The sequence below is a fragment of the Podarcis bocagei genome, assembly GCF_964188305.1.
Source record: "Podarcis bocagei genome assembly, chromosome: 6".
NCBI classification, from domain to species: domain Eukaryota; kingdom Metazoa; phylum Chordata; class Lepidosauria; order Squamata; family Lacertidae; genus Podarcis; species Podarcis bocagei.
Genome location: NC_138130.1, coordinates 80,068,713 through 80,082,271, shown reverse-complemented (window position 1 = coordinate 80,082,271; position 13,559 = coordinate 80,068,713). Strand labels below are relative to the sequence as shown.

Below are 13,559 nucleotides of genomic sequence, written 5' to 3'. Positions count from 1 at the left end.
TTCACCTCTGGTGGACCTGCCCGAAAGTAAAGGCCTTTTGGGAAATGATACATAATGAGTTGAAAAAGGTATTTAAATATACCTTTTCTAAGAAACCAGAGGCCTTTCTACTGGGCATGGTGGACCGGAAGGTGCCAAAGAAGGATAGAACCTTGTTTATGTATGCAACCACAGCAGCAAGGATCCTTATTGCAAAGTTCTGGAAGACACCAGATTTACCCACACTGGAGGACTGGCAGACGCAGCTGATGGACTACATGGAGCTGGCAGAAATGACTGGCAGAATCCGAGATCTGAGCGAAGAAACAATGGAGGAAGACTGGAAAAAATTTAAGGACTATTTGCAAAAATACTATAAGTTGTTTGAATGTTAAGACTGTGCACGATTAAGAAACGTCACGCTTCTGCAATTTATCTAAGTAAATGGTAAAGTAAGTAATGATGAAATAACGAGACAAATTAGAAACAAAATATTATGTTTATTAAAAATCTTGAAAACAAATTACAAATTTTCGAAATTGGTAACATAATAAATTCAAAAGTATTATAAGATGTGAAACAAGATAATAAATTGCTGAACTGGTTAGAATAATGAAAGCAATGTTGAGAGGATGTGAGGAGGTCCAAAAGAAAGTGAATTTGATGATATTTAACTTTTGTCTTCTTTTTTCTACTTTTCTTCATATATTAAAAAAAAAAATGTTTCTTGTATGTTGCTATGTAAATTAATCTGTTAACCTATGGAAAGAAACGCAATAAAAAATTTTATAAAAAAAAACAAAATACCAATTTCCTTGTCATTGCTGGTTTATGTTTCCCCCCCAAAACTCTCCTAACACCTTCTGTTTCTTGTACTTTCTTGTTCCGTTTCTGCTCCCATGCACAGACAGGAAGCTGTTCTGGGGACATGTTGTCTCTCTGTCACTTGGGCAGGGATTTCTACAGACGGAGATTATTTTAAATGCCAGAGGGGGAAAAGAAGAGAGAAAACAGCTGCTGAAAAGACTCAGTTCATTACATCTGAAGTCTCATCTCTGTAGTCACACACACCAACACAGACAGTACAAAGCAGGGCTGATTAATGGACCTTTCTGGGCATTTCTTCTTGTGGTTTGAGTGACACTCTCCATCACCTAAGGGACCTTTTTCTAAAGTTGCAACCTCACATCTTGCATTTTGATATAGGCAGCTCCAAACTTGAATTAGAGAACATACTCAGTTGGGAAGTGAGGGCTGCAAGATGTTTGTTAAAGAAGGTTTGTGAACAGTTCGCAGACCTGTCAGCATCCATCTGTTTGAATCTATTAACTGGCACATTCCCAGCTGTGACCTTCCCAATATCCAAAATAGAGGATGCTTTTGCCTTGCTCCAAACCATATAATTCTAGAATTGGTTTAATTATGTGGCATGGCAGAAACCTTTTTTAGAATAGCTCACAATAGCTCACTGAACTTCCCCAATACTCTGAATTCCTCACAGCAATCCAGATTGCAAGGAAATTATGTGGTACACCAGTCATAAGAACAAGATAGTAACATGAATGGATAATCTGTTGGAAAAATGCATGGAGCAGCACAATGGAAGATCTAGCAAAGAGATTTAATTTACACACCATGCTTTACAGTGCTCTGAGTCCCAGAGCAGACTCAACCATAGTTAGCCCTGAGCCTTGTTATAATCCCAAACATGTGGACAATGTTTCCTGTGAAACCATAGTTTAGCTTCTGAGCTAAGCCTTCCTGCGTAGTGTAAACATGGAAACACACACAATATCTGCTTGTCACCACATAAACGAAGAGGATAGTTGTAAAACAGAGTGTGAACTGAGAATATCAGTCTAACATACACAAAATACATAGGTTGAAGATACAAGGATGCTCTGGGAATTTGGAGGTCCCTAACTCTATCTAACTCATGCAAGACCCCCTACTCTTTTGCAGGCTGAGTTGCACCCAAATCTCCAATAGCTTTAAATATAGGAAACGTAAAATACTGTATAGACGAGTAGAAAAAAGTAGTTAAGCTAAGCACAAACACAACACCACTGTATTTAGACATTATCATTATCATTATCATTATCATTATTAAACCTTTGGGCAAGAGGCTGAAACACATGAGGCATGGGTCACAATTCAGTGATATAGCAAATACTATTAATATTTAAAAAGTTCCAAGTTCAATCCCTGTTGTTTCAAGGTTGGTTGGTTTTTAAGATAGCAGATGATGGAAATGATCTCTGTATGAGACCCTGGAAAGATTCTGCCAGTCAGAGTAGACAATACTGGCCTAAACGGAAAAATAGTCTGTCTGAATAAGACAGTTTCTTCTGTGCCAATATTAGACCTAAAGGTGTGAGCTGCTTATTTTGGGTAAGTAAACATCTCCAGAACATGTTGTAAGGAGAATTGTTTTGTAGTTTAGAAGTCAAATGCAAGCAAATATAACTATTCTGAATAAGGAAAGTATGTTTGAGATAGGAGAACAAATGTGAACAGTGTGTATATGTATCCTGGACTGAAAATATAGTAACATATGCTACATTCAATATAATTAGTAAGAAATTTTGGTATGAAAAACATCATGAGTATTGTTCAACACCAGACAACCACAATCCCTTTTGCACTACTACACATTCCCACTACCTTATATTTAGCTTCCAGATGTCAAGGAAAGCATATCTGAGATAATAATTCTATATATGTTTTCATTTTTGCTCCTAAAAATAATAATAACCTGAGATCCCAAGCACACTTGCTTGGAAATCATTTCTATTACAATCAATAAGGCTTCCAAGTTAATGTATCTAGATATGCAATTTAAGTCAACCATCAATTCCTAGTGGCATTTTTCTTTTCTTTGTTATTAAATTTGTATCTCACCTTTCCTCCAATGGGCTCAAGGTGACAGTCTCAGTACGGTGGTACCTCAGGTTAAGAACTTAATTCGTTCTGGAGGTCCGTTCTTAACCTGAAACTGTTCTTAACCTGAGGTACCACTTTAGCTAATGGGGCCTCCCGCTGCTGCCGCGCCGCCACCGTGCGATTCCTGAAGCAAAGTTCTTAACCTGAGGTACTATTTCTGAGTTAGCAGAGTCTGTAACCTGAAGCATTTGTAACCTGAAGCGTCTGTAACCCGAGGTACCACTGTACTCCTTCTTTCCATATCTTCACAATAACCCTGTGATTGGCTGAGAGTTACACTAAGGGGTTGGTAACTAGCCCAAGAACACCCAATGAGCTTAATGGATCAGTGGAAATTTGAACCAGTGGTGTGCTGTCAATGGACTAGGGCAGGCATAGGCAAACATGTCCCTCCAGATGTTTTGGGACTACAACTCCCATCATCCCTAGCTAACAGGACCAGTGGTTGATGGGAACTGATGCTCTGGTGGGTCCAAGAGCCCTCCTGCCACCTTCCCAAAGCCTGCCCAGCTTTGGGAATGAGGTAGGGCAACTCCAGCATCCTGTCAGAGTCCTGGCACTTCCTGCATACACGCTATACCTTTAAAGCACATTTGAAGCACACACCCTTCCTCAAAGAATTCTGGGTACTGCAAAGGAGTTGCTGGGAATTGTAAGTCTATGAGGGATAAACTATGATGGGACGCAGGTGGCGCTGTGGGTTAAACCACAGAGCCTAGGACTTGCTGATCAGAAGGTCGGCGGTTCGAATCCCTGTGACGGGGTGAGCTTCCGTTGTTTGGTCCCAGCTCCTGCCAAGCTAGCAGTTCGAAAGCACGTCAAAGTTCAAGTAGATAAATAGGAACCGCTCCGGCAGGAAGGTAAACGGCGTTTCCATGTGCTGCTCTGGTTCGCCAGAAGCGGCTTAGTCATGCTGGCCACATGACCCGGAAGCTGTCTGCGGACAAACGCCGGCTCCCTCGGCCCATAGAGCGAGATGAGCGCCACAACCCCAGAGTCGGTCACGACTGGACCTAATGGTCAGGGGTCCCTTTACCTTTACCTTACCCTTCACTCTGCATTGCCCAGTTCATACATACACTGTTCCTCATTTTAATGCATTCGGCTCTTCCTTAACTTCTTTGGAACCTTCCTCTGTTTCTCAGTATCTTTGCTGGAATGTAGATATGAGAAGTGGGTACAATTCCTTTTAGCAAGAGCTTGTCACGTCATGTATGTAAGTATCCATGGCATGTTATTAATCACTGACCTTTTGGCGATCACCACAATTCTTATAGGACCAAACCTCCCACAGAAATTCTCTGGCTGTCTGCATGAAAGGACTAATGATAAGTAATCTTTTTCTTCCCAGAAGTACCAGAGATTATATAATGAGACTCTTTCAGAAGACTTCTCTTTGACAAAGAGGGTCTCTTTTTTTCCATTGCTGAGACAATGATTTCACACATTAAAATAACCATTGAAGTTAATCAGAACTAGTAGCCCTTCTAATTCCCCAGCCAACCAAGAGGAAAACAGATCATAATATCCTTGCTTTGCTTCTTGGAAACATGTGGCTGTAATTGACTGTGGTATGTAGGAGGGGATATACACAAAGTTCATGATGATAAATAGCATGTTTTGGGTACACAGAGTTTCCACATCCTTTTTTAAAAAATGGGCTCTACTGTGAAATATTCAGTTTATATGTGGATTGTTTAATTAATACTGGGTTATCTGAATTGGCAGAAAAAGCTTAGTTATGAAACAGATATCAAAATAATAGTGTTCCTATTAGTTGAAATCAAAGTAAATACATGTAACACAGTCAATTTCTCATGAATGCATTGCACTAAATGTATATATAAACTCTACTGATTATATTTCTTGCAAATTAATGATTTCCTGTACATTAGCTCTACGTAAGATTTTTCTGTTGAGTTATAAAACTATTGTATTTTAAAATTCTGTTGGAAGATGCCCAGAGTGGCTGGGGAAACCCAGCCAGATGGACGGGGTATAAAAAATATATTATATTATATTATATTATATTATATTATATTATATTTATTATATTCATTCCTATTGGAATAGTGTCTCACTAGTTGGAAATTCCAATGGAAATCTATTGGTCTTATAACTCATTTACGAATACTATTATTCTAATTCATTAAATATTCTATTTAGAAGAATGCTATCTCACAATTCATTGACAGTTTTGTCATAGCAGGAGAAATCAACTGTATGTAGTGCCATACCAATCAGAAACTGTTTTAAACACCCCACTGCTGTACTCTAGGAATAGCAAATATCAACAGTGTTAACACCATTTCAAAAGCAACTAACGTGATCAGGAGAAGCTGGAACACAAAAAAAGAGTCTGTTCCACAAAGATAGTCACATTCCTGATTAGGTGGTTTAAAAACCTGGTCTGGGTGGAATTCAGAAGATCTCTTGTAACCTAATCACACTCATACCAAATAGAGCCCTACTGACTTCCTAGCGCACTGATGTCACAGCAATTCATAATACATGTTTTGTTCCAGTGCTTCACTGCTTTCAATGCCAGTTTTTGTCTTTATCAGAAACCAGCCTAATAAAATTTGGGAGCGTCTGATTATAGATAAAATCACATTCCAATCAATTAAAAGTAGCATCCAATCCAAACTATGAGGATTTATTGAGGAAATAGCTTCTGTTCTTAACTGTAGCTGATGCCCAAGATGGGTTCTCAAAGCCTAGCTAGACTTTTTCGATCCTTATTTATTGGTGCTTTCTAAATTTGATTGTGTTTACCTGAAATCATAGAATTGTATGATCTAGTCCAACCCCCAGCAATGCAGGAATCTCAGCTAAAGCATGACAGATGACTATTCAACCTCTACTTAAAAACCTCCAAGGATGGAGAGTCCACAACCCCCCGAAGAGAGACAGTTCCACTGTTGAACAGCTCTTATTGTCAAAAGGTTTTTCCTGATGTTGTTGGAATCTCCTTTCTTGTAACTTGAAGCCATTGGTTTGAGTCTAACCCTCCAGAGCAGGAGAAAACAAGCTTGCTCCATCTTCCATTTGAGAGCTCTTGAGATATTTGGAAATGGCTATCAGATCTCCTCCCAGTCTCCTCTCTTGTCTATGCAGCACTCTGCTGATAAAATTATTAACGTCTCTTGGTTTCTGAACATGGAAGACCCCTCCAAAGCACCGTAGGGTAAGACACACATGCCAATGGCCTTTGGAGAGAGACACTTTGTATAGGTGTTTATATGCTTAAAGTCTCTGAGCCAAGATAGGCAAGCTGCAGTGCTTTTAGAGGAGAGCATAAATATAGTGGGCAGAATGGAAACCTGATGAAATGGATAACCAGTGGGACACAGTTATCTTCGAATACAAACTTTAAGGACAGGAAATCTATGCTTCCAGGTGCCATAAGAAACCTGCAGAGATAGTGCAGAATAGTGCGCACCCCGGAAATGATCTCTTTCAGCTTTTGCCTTCTGGAAGAAGGTTGTTGTTGTTTAGTCGTTTAGTTGTCTCCGACTCTACGTGACCCCGTGGACCAGAGCATGCCAGGCACTCCTGTCTTCCACTGCCTCCCGCAGTTTGGTCAAACTCATGCTGGTAGCTTCAAGAAGACTGTCCAACCATCTCGTCCTCTGTCGTCCCCTTCTCCTTGTGCCCTCAATCTTTCCCAACATCAAGGTCTTTTCCAGGGAGTCTTCTCTTCTCAAAGTATTGGAGCCTCAGCTTCAGGATCTGTCCTTCCAGTGAGCACTAAGGGCTGATTTCCTTAAGAATGGATAGGTTTAATGTTCTTGCAGTCCATGGGACTCTCAAGAGTCTACTCCAGCACCATAATTCAAAAGCATCAATTCTTCAGCGATCAGCCTTCTTTATGGTCCAGGGTACAGGGTTATAAAGACTAGGACTAGCTGTCTGAGAAACAGTTTCTATTCAAATGTGATTTTGGTTTTAAACGCAGTGTAAGGTAGTCTCTATGGGAGTATATTGTATTTAATTATGGGGTATCAGAGTTTTTAAGGGGCTAACCAGGCTGGGATAGCTGGGATAGCAGGCTTGTTGGCTTCTGAATGTCTGATGTAGATTTTCAATTTCATTGTTCTGTATGGGACAATGAGAATAAAGATTTGTATCGTATCGTATCGTATCGTATCGTATCGTAGAAGGTACAGTACTGTTGCTCTGTACATTGAAGAGAATACGAGTCCAGCAAACTAGACATTCCAAAAGATTCATCCAGGCCCCAAGAGTAATTTAGTACTGGGGATATACTCTCATCCACCTGAGCAAACTGCACAGGATGATCTTGAGCCAGAGAATGAAATCAAGGAAACATCCAAAGGAGGAAGTGTTATAGTAGCGAGTGAGTTCAATAACTCTCAAACAAATATGAGATACAAGCATGTTCCAGTCACGGTGACAAAGAGATAACTTTTCTAGATGTCCTAAATGACTATGCTCTAGAAAGGTTGGTCGTGAAACGGACCAGGGCGACAGTAACCCTGGACTTAATCTTAAGTGAAGTCCAAGACCTGATATGAGGTGTAAATGTTGTGGAGACACTTCATCGAAAGATCTCAGGGCAGTTCACAAGATAAAAATACAAGGGAAAGTTAAAACAAAAAAGGACGAAACAATAAACCCCTCTCCCACAAACACATTTAAAAGGAGGCCTGGTTAAAGAGAAACGTTTTTGCTCAGTGCCTAAAGATATGTAATGTAGACACCAGCTGCACCTCCCTGGGGAGAACATTCCACAGACAGGGAGCCACTGCAGAAAAGGTCTGTTCTTTTGTTGCCACCCTCCAGATCTCACATGGATAAATGCAAAGAAGGGCCTCAGACGATGAACACACAGTCTGGGATGGTTTATATGAAAAGAGGAGGTCCTTGGGTCATTGTGGTCCTGAGCTGTGAACAGATAGCATCCGCCCACCCAAAATTGATAGGTCTTGATTGCCACTCTTCATCACTTCAGGTGTTCTCTTTGAAGTTTAGATAATGGTTTATTTGCTTGAGTCAACTACCCTATTCCAGATTCATCTACCCTATTCCACTAGCAGAAGCCAGTGCAAGGACTCTCACTAGCACAATGGGGTATTCTTCCCCACCTCTCACAGATTCATTCTGGAGGGTTGAGAGAACTCCTAGAACATGGGGAGGAGAGAGGAGATGGTTCTCTTGGGCAAGCGAGACATGGCTGTGCTGATGGAATGATCTCCCTAGCGCTATGCTGAATTCCACTCATTCTTTTTATAGTAAAAAATATATTGGAAAATATTCAAAAGCAAGAGAGAGGAAAGCCAGACAGAAAGAAGACACTTCTTTAAGTCATCTTAAGAGTAGGTTGGTATGGGATTGCATTGCCAAATTCAAGCCTGCAATGAAAAGCTGCTGATTTGACTGTCACTCAAGGATTTGGTGAGAATAACAGATCAAGCTTTTTAAAAAAATAAATAATTAAGTGTTGGGCAACTGTTCAACATACAAGTATGAAGGATGAGCAGCTGATAGCATTCCAGAAGACAATAATATATTTAGACCATGCTTTTTTATTAAGAAATGTTAGAATGAAGTAGAGGATACAAGGCTTTGGGCTGCATTTGTAGAGGCCATGGCTAAAGCACACAAATTAAGATGGACATAAAATACAAAGGCAAAAAGCTGAAAAGTCACTTAGGTATGACAGAATATATTTTGCACTCTTTTTTCCCATCTTGCATGCACAATTTTGCTACTTTGTCAAATTAATCATTTCAGGCTGCAATCCTATACACATTTAGCTGGGAATAAGTCACGCTGAATGCCTTTAGACTTACTTCTGAATGGACATATATAGGATTGCATGGTTAACCAGATACTGTAAGCATCAGCTGTCCTACAAGATCACCAGCCTACTGGTAGAAATAGAAGTTTAAATTATAGTGTTTCATTATTATTTATTAGGTTTTTTTATCCCACTCTGTGTTCCCAAGGAGCCCCAGGCAGTAAACAAAACAGCAGAAGGTTTTATAAGTTTAGGACTTCAGTACTTCAACCCCCTTAGCCAAAAACCCTTACTTAATCATTATTAATCTAGAATTTATTCAAGGACTTGCCTGCAGCCGAATAGTAGTTAGTCAAGAAAATTTGCTTCACAGGAAATGGCAGCTGGCATGCACTTTAATTTTGTTGTTGTTGCATTATATACCAAAAGAGATATGGCTGTTCTGATTAAGAATAAGTAACGGGAAACTGTCAAGCGCAATGAAGACTGTAAATTGTTCCCTATGTTTACTGGTGGCTCCCACAGGCTCCCACTATGTCAGCATACTACAGACAGCTGCTACCATCATGCAGCTGAAGTAGGAGGCTCTTGGAGAGCAAACAAACCTTTCACTTTTCCTTCAGGGGTTTCTTAGTTCCTGACTAGCTTCAAACTGGCTCAACAGTGCAACTACCTGGGAGTCTCAACTTCCATTGGCTGCCACTACACACAATAGTGGCAGACCTCTTGTTTAAACTCAGTTGTCTGTCCCAATCACATATGAAGTGAGGAGTACCTAGTGTCTAAAACAAGATTTTTCACCATTTGTTTACAAAAGTTAGTGAGGTTTTCCTCCTTCTTGAAAGGGGTTTTAAACTGACATTCTTATGAGAATTCATCATGTCCACATCATGTGTCAGTTTGTAGATAATTTTTTGATTATTATACAGTAGATCAGGCACAAGGTTGTTGCTACATGTAATAAGAGCTGACTTGGCATTTTAACTTTACAGAGTTGAGGTTATTTGAACTTGGAACATGACCACAAGCTGCCATGCAAAGTCCAACAATTACAGATATATAGCCACAGATATAACTACTGAGGACAATGCAGAAGATAATTACATTTAGCCTAAAATGATATGTGTAAATCTCCTGACAAAACTACTCATTCTGTGAAAAGTATAAAATGCCTCCTGAGATCAAGGACTTTTCCAAATCTCTCATATTGATGCTTTCTAAGATGGGTGAAAAACCTTGTGGTCCTCCAGATGTGGCTGAACTACAACTTCCATCATCCCTGGCCATTGGCCATGCTGTCTGGTGGTGATGGGAGAGTTGAAGTTCAACAACATCTGGAGGGCCACAGGTTCCCCACTGCCATTTTGTAATCAAGAAAACATCTGACCACCCCTCTGATTTATAGAGTTTACAATTCTTATATTGTTAGTGTGCCATGATCGGTACTCACACATGGCCATGCCTCATGAAACAGATGAATGTTGCCTTTACCTCCCAAGCGAAAGTATCTGAGTAGACAGTGGCATGCATAGCAAGCATGTCATCCATCCACCCAAATGGTTTCCTGTTTCAAAAGAGGTTGTTGCAGCATGAGATGTGCCCACATGAAAGCAGCATCCATGCCAAAAAGGTAAGTGTATAGAGATTTGTTTTCTTGGCAGTTCTTACTCATCTTTTTCCTAGGGACAAGAAAGACAAAAGGAGGAGGCATGGGCTATGTACATACACAAAACAGGACTATGGGAAACTGAACCATTAAAACTAAAAGCCCATCAGCTCAAATGGCAGAGAATACAACTCACCCATCCCTGTTTGGCTCTGGTTCTGTGTGTACACATGGTAGATAAATAATGTGTTTTATTGATACTGCCTCCTGGCGCACACAAAACAGGACAGGAAGAAGTACATTTCATGTACTCACAAAGAATGCTCACTTTAGAAAACCTTTACTTTTGATACATAAACAGAGCAGAAAGTGAAATTCTAGCTCCATCCTTCTATAGACCATTAGGGTCTCTAAGAGGGGGGGAAACCTGTGGCCCTCCATGTGTTGCTGGACCACAACTCCCATTGTCCAAGATCATTGTCTATGCTGGGTAGAACTGGAATCCAACAATATCTGAAGACAAGCCCTCTATCCCTACTCTATCTCTACTCTGGTCATCATGGAAAGGGCACACTTTGGCTGGGGTTTCACCCCCCCCCCCGAAAGAGATTGTAAAGACAATATGTGGGCCCCAAGACTCAGGAAGCACTTTGATCTCTTACCCCACACCTGACCACTGCTTTCCCTTGTTCCTGAATGTTTACATCACAGAAGATCACTCATGTACTAGAGCTACTTGCACATTCCTCAACATGAAGTGGGAATCTCTGAGGCAGGGCAGCAGTGGCGGTGGTGGCGGCAGCGAAACAGAAGGCGTTTATATCCTCCCTGTGTGCTTCGCATGCTTTTGGTTGAGTGCAGAAAGTGCCGCACAAGCTTGCCAAAAGTTCCAGGTAGGAACACAGCGAGCTGAGAGCATTTTGGCACTTCTGCCAGCCAAACATTGCAAGCAACTAAACACGGCAGGGAGGGGGGCAAACATTCCTTGCTCCTCTGTGGTCACAGGAGGTGCTTTTCAGGAGCAGCTCCTTTCCCTACTGCCTGGTTTGCTAATCTGAAATGAAATGGGAGATCAATAATTGAGAAGATGGTAAAGATAGAAGCTCACAACACTGGAGAAGGCAGGAAAAGCACTTCAGCTGCAGGCTGGGGTGAGGGGTAGGGACCGCTAGAAAGCTGCCCTGGGGACGCACGATTGTGAACCAAAGCAACGTATTTAAAAATAGCTTAGGAAAACACACTGGAAAGGGCCAGCTGCACGTTTCACAGATACTGTATATAAAGAAGCTCTCTTGTAGGAATTTACACCTAGCTACTGTGGCCACACAGAGATTGCTCCTGAACAAACACATTCCACAATGTGCTACACCGACCATGTGTGAGCATGCATGTGCAACCACAGCACATCTTATACTCAGTATACAGACATTCTGGTCAGGGTATACAGCTGAACACCCTGGGTAGAGTGAAGGTCAAGAAACCTTCTAACTAAATGTAGCATAGAGATGAAGGCTGGGGTGTGGATGGAGAGACTTAGCAAGAGTCTTTCAGTATAGTCAGAGTGCCCTGCAAGGAGAGAAGTGGTTGCATGGCCTCAGGGGAATGGAGGGGCTGGGATGGAGTGGATCACATTGAGCCTTGACCTCAAAGGGAAAAGGGAAGCTATAGGGAAAGCTGGAAGTTCCTGCTGTACACCTTTCACACAACCATATATATGGAGAAAGACAAATGAATTCTGCTTTAGACACATAAGTAGATAAAGTCATAGACCGCGATGTCTCGCTTATCAGGAAGTTAAGTTAATCCACTTCAGTGCGCACACCAATTGGAAGGGCAGCCAGGATGAAATTCTCAAGTACAATTAGGCTGCGTACACATTATACAGCTAGGTCATTCTTATTCTCAATTCAGATCGAAAGTGGTTTGCTGGGGGGAAACACATCAAAATGCAGGATTTCATAAGAGCAGAATAGATATGGATTGATGCTAATGCAATACAGACACTGCTTCCCCAACCAGCAGTGGGAACAGGCTGGAGCCCCACCACCTTACTAGAGAGGGATAAAAGTCCAATTGGACTCAGTGGGAGAGTGCATCTAACTAAGCCTGCTTAGGGATTGTTCCGCATGGGATGCAGAAATAGTTGTGTGGTGCATCCAAACCCTAGCACATGCTTCAGAGCAATGCAGGCAAGAATAGCCCACAACTGCACCAAACTGTATCCAGAATCAGAAAATTGGTCCATCCCACTCTGTGCTCCCATTGAAACCTATTTTTAAAACACTGAGATTCTGGCACAGAGCACCAATCCATTTTATTGCACAGAGCTCTGATGCGCAGCGTGCAGCCCTCTTGAAGGACAAGGTCCCTGTGGCACATTACAAAGTCACGCACAGCGCACAGATCGCAAGGCACAGCACGATGTTCAGGGAGGAACCGGTCCAAGAATCAGAAACCAACAAATTCCCCCCCCCCCCGTGGCATAGATAATAATAGTAACTTAAAACATTGGCAATCTGTTCAATCTGTTCTTCTATAATGGTACACGCACATACCCACCCCAAAAAGAAGCTGCTCTTTCGTCCCAGCCTTGACAATGCCTCAGTACTGGTCCTAACTAAACTCTTACATCAATACTGCACCAACAGAGTTTTGATGTACAAACCCAAGTCCCCAGAGAGATGCGGGAGTGTGAGTCCAATGAAAAGCCTCCTCTTTATTATTTTTTGGCAACGTTTCTTCTGCTTTCTATCTGCAGAACCTTCATTGGAAAAGTGTCTCTTCTGAATTGTTCTCCTGCAGATAGAAGGCAGAAAGGAGTCTGGCCAAGGCGAGCTTATCATTCAGAGCGCAGAGGCGGGAAATGCAAAAACCAAAACCAAAAAAAAAAGCACCCGAACGGTGTTCAAAGAGAGAGAGACAGAGCAAAACTTGGCGCGCGCGCTCGGAAGTCGAGCAAGTGTGGAGTTGTTGCCGCCGCCGCCGCCTGGCATCGTGGCAAGCGCAGAGCAGGCGGTCTGTCTGTGGGGGTCCCCCGAGCGCATTGCACCTTTTTCCCCTTGAGGTGCCAGGGCTTGCAAGGGCGGACGCGAGCCGGACTGACCTGCCAGGCGCCTCTCGCGGACGTTCTTCCAGAGTAAATCCCAGGCTTTGGCCGTCGAGTCCCGGAGCTGCTCGCTGAAGGACCTCCGCAGCTGGGGCTTGGCCGCCGGCCGCTTGCAGCTCATCCTAGCGGCGTCCGCGGGGCATAACGCCGCCTCCGCCGGC

The 13,559-nt window shown here is 42.1% G+C and overlaps 1 protein-coding gene across 2 annotated transcripts in view; it reads right to left on the bottom strand.

The window, feature by feature from the left end:
* Positions 1-13,559, bottom strand: part of STARD13 (StAR related lipid transfer domain containing 13) — a 234,524-nt gene that overhangs the window by 135,950 nt on the left and 85,015 nt on the right. Inside the window, exon 1 of one of the 2 annotated variants that reach the window (XM_081197880.1) lies at positions 13,396-13,556. The exons of the other annotated variant lie outside the window; for it this stretch is intronic. Coding sequence (XP_081054006.1) covers positions 13,396-13,519 — 124 coding nt within the window. The 5' untranslated portion in view covers positions 13,520-13,556. Of the gene's footprint in view, positions 1-13,395; positions 13,557-13,559 lie in introns of those variants that run through there. 2 annotated transcript variants of the gene reach the window in all.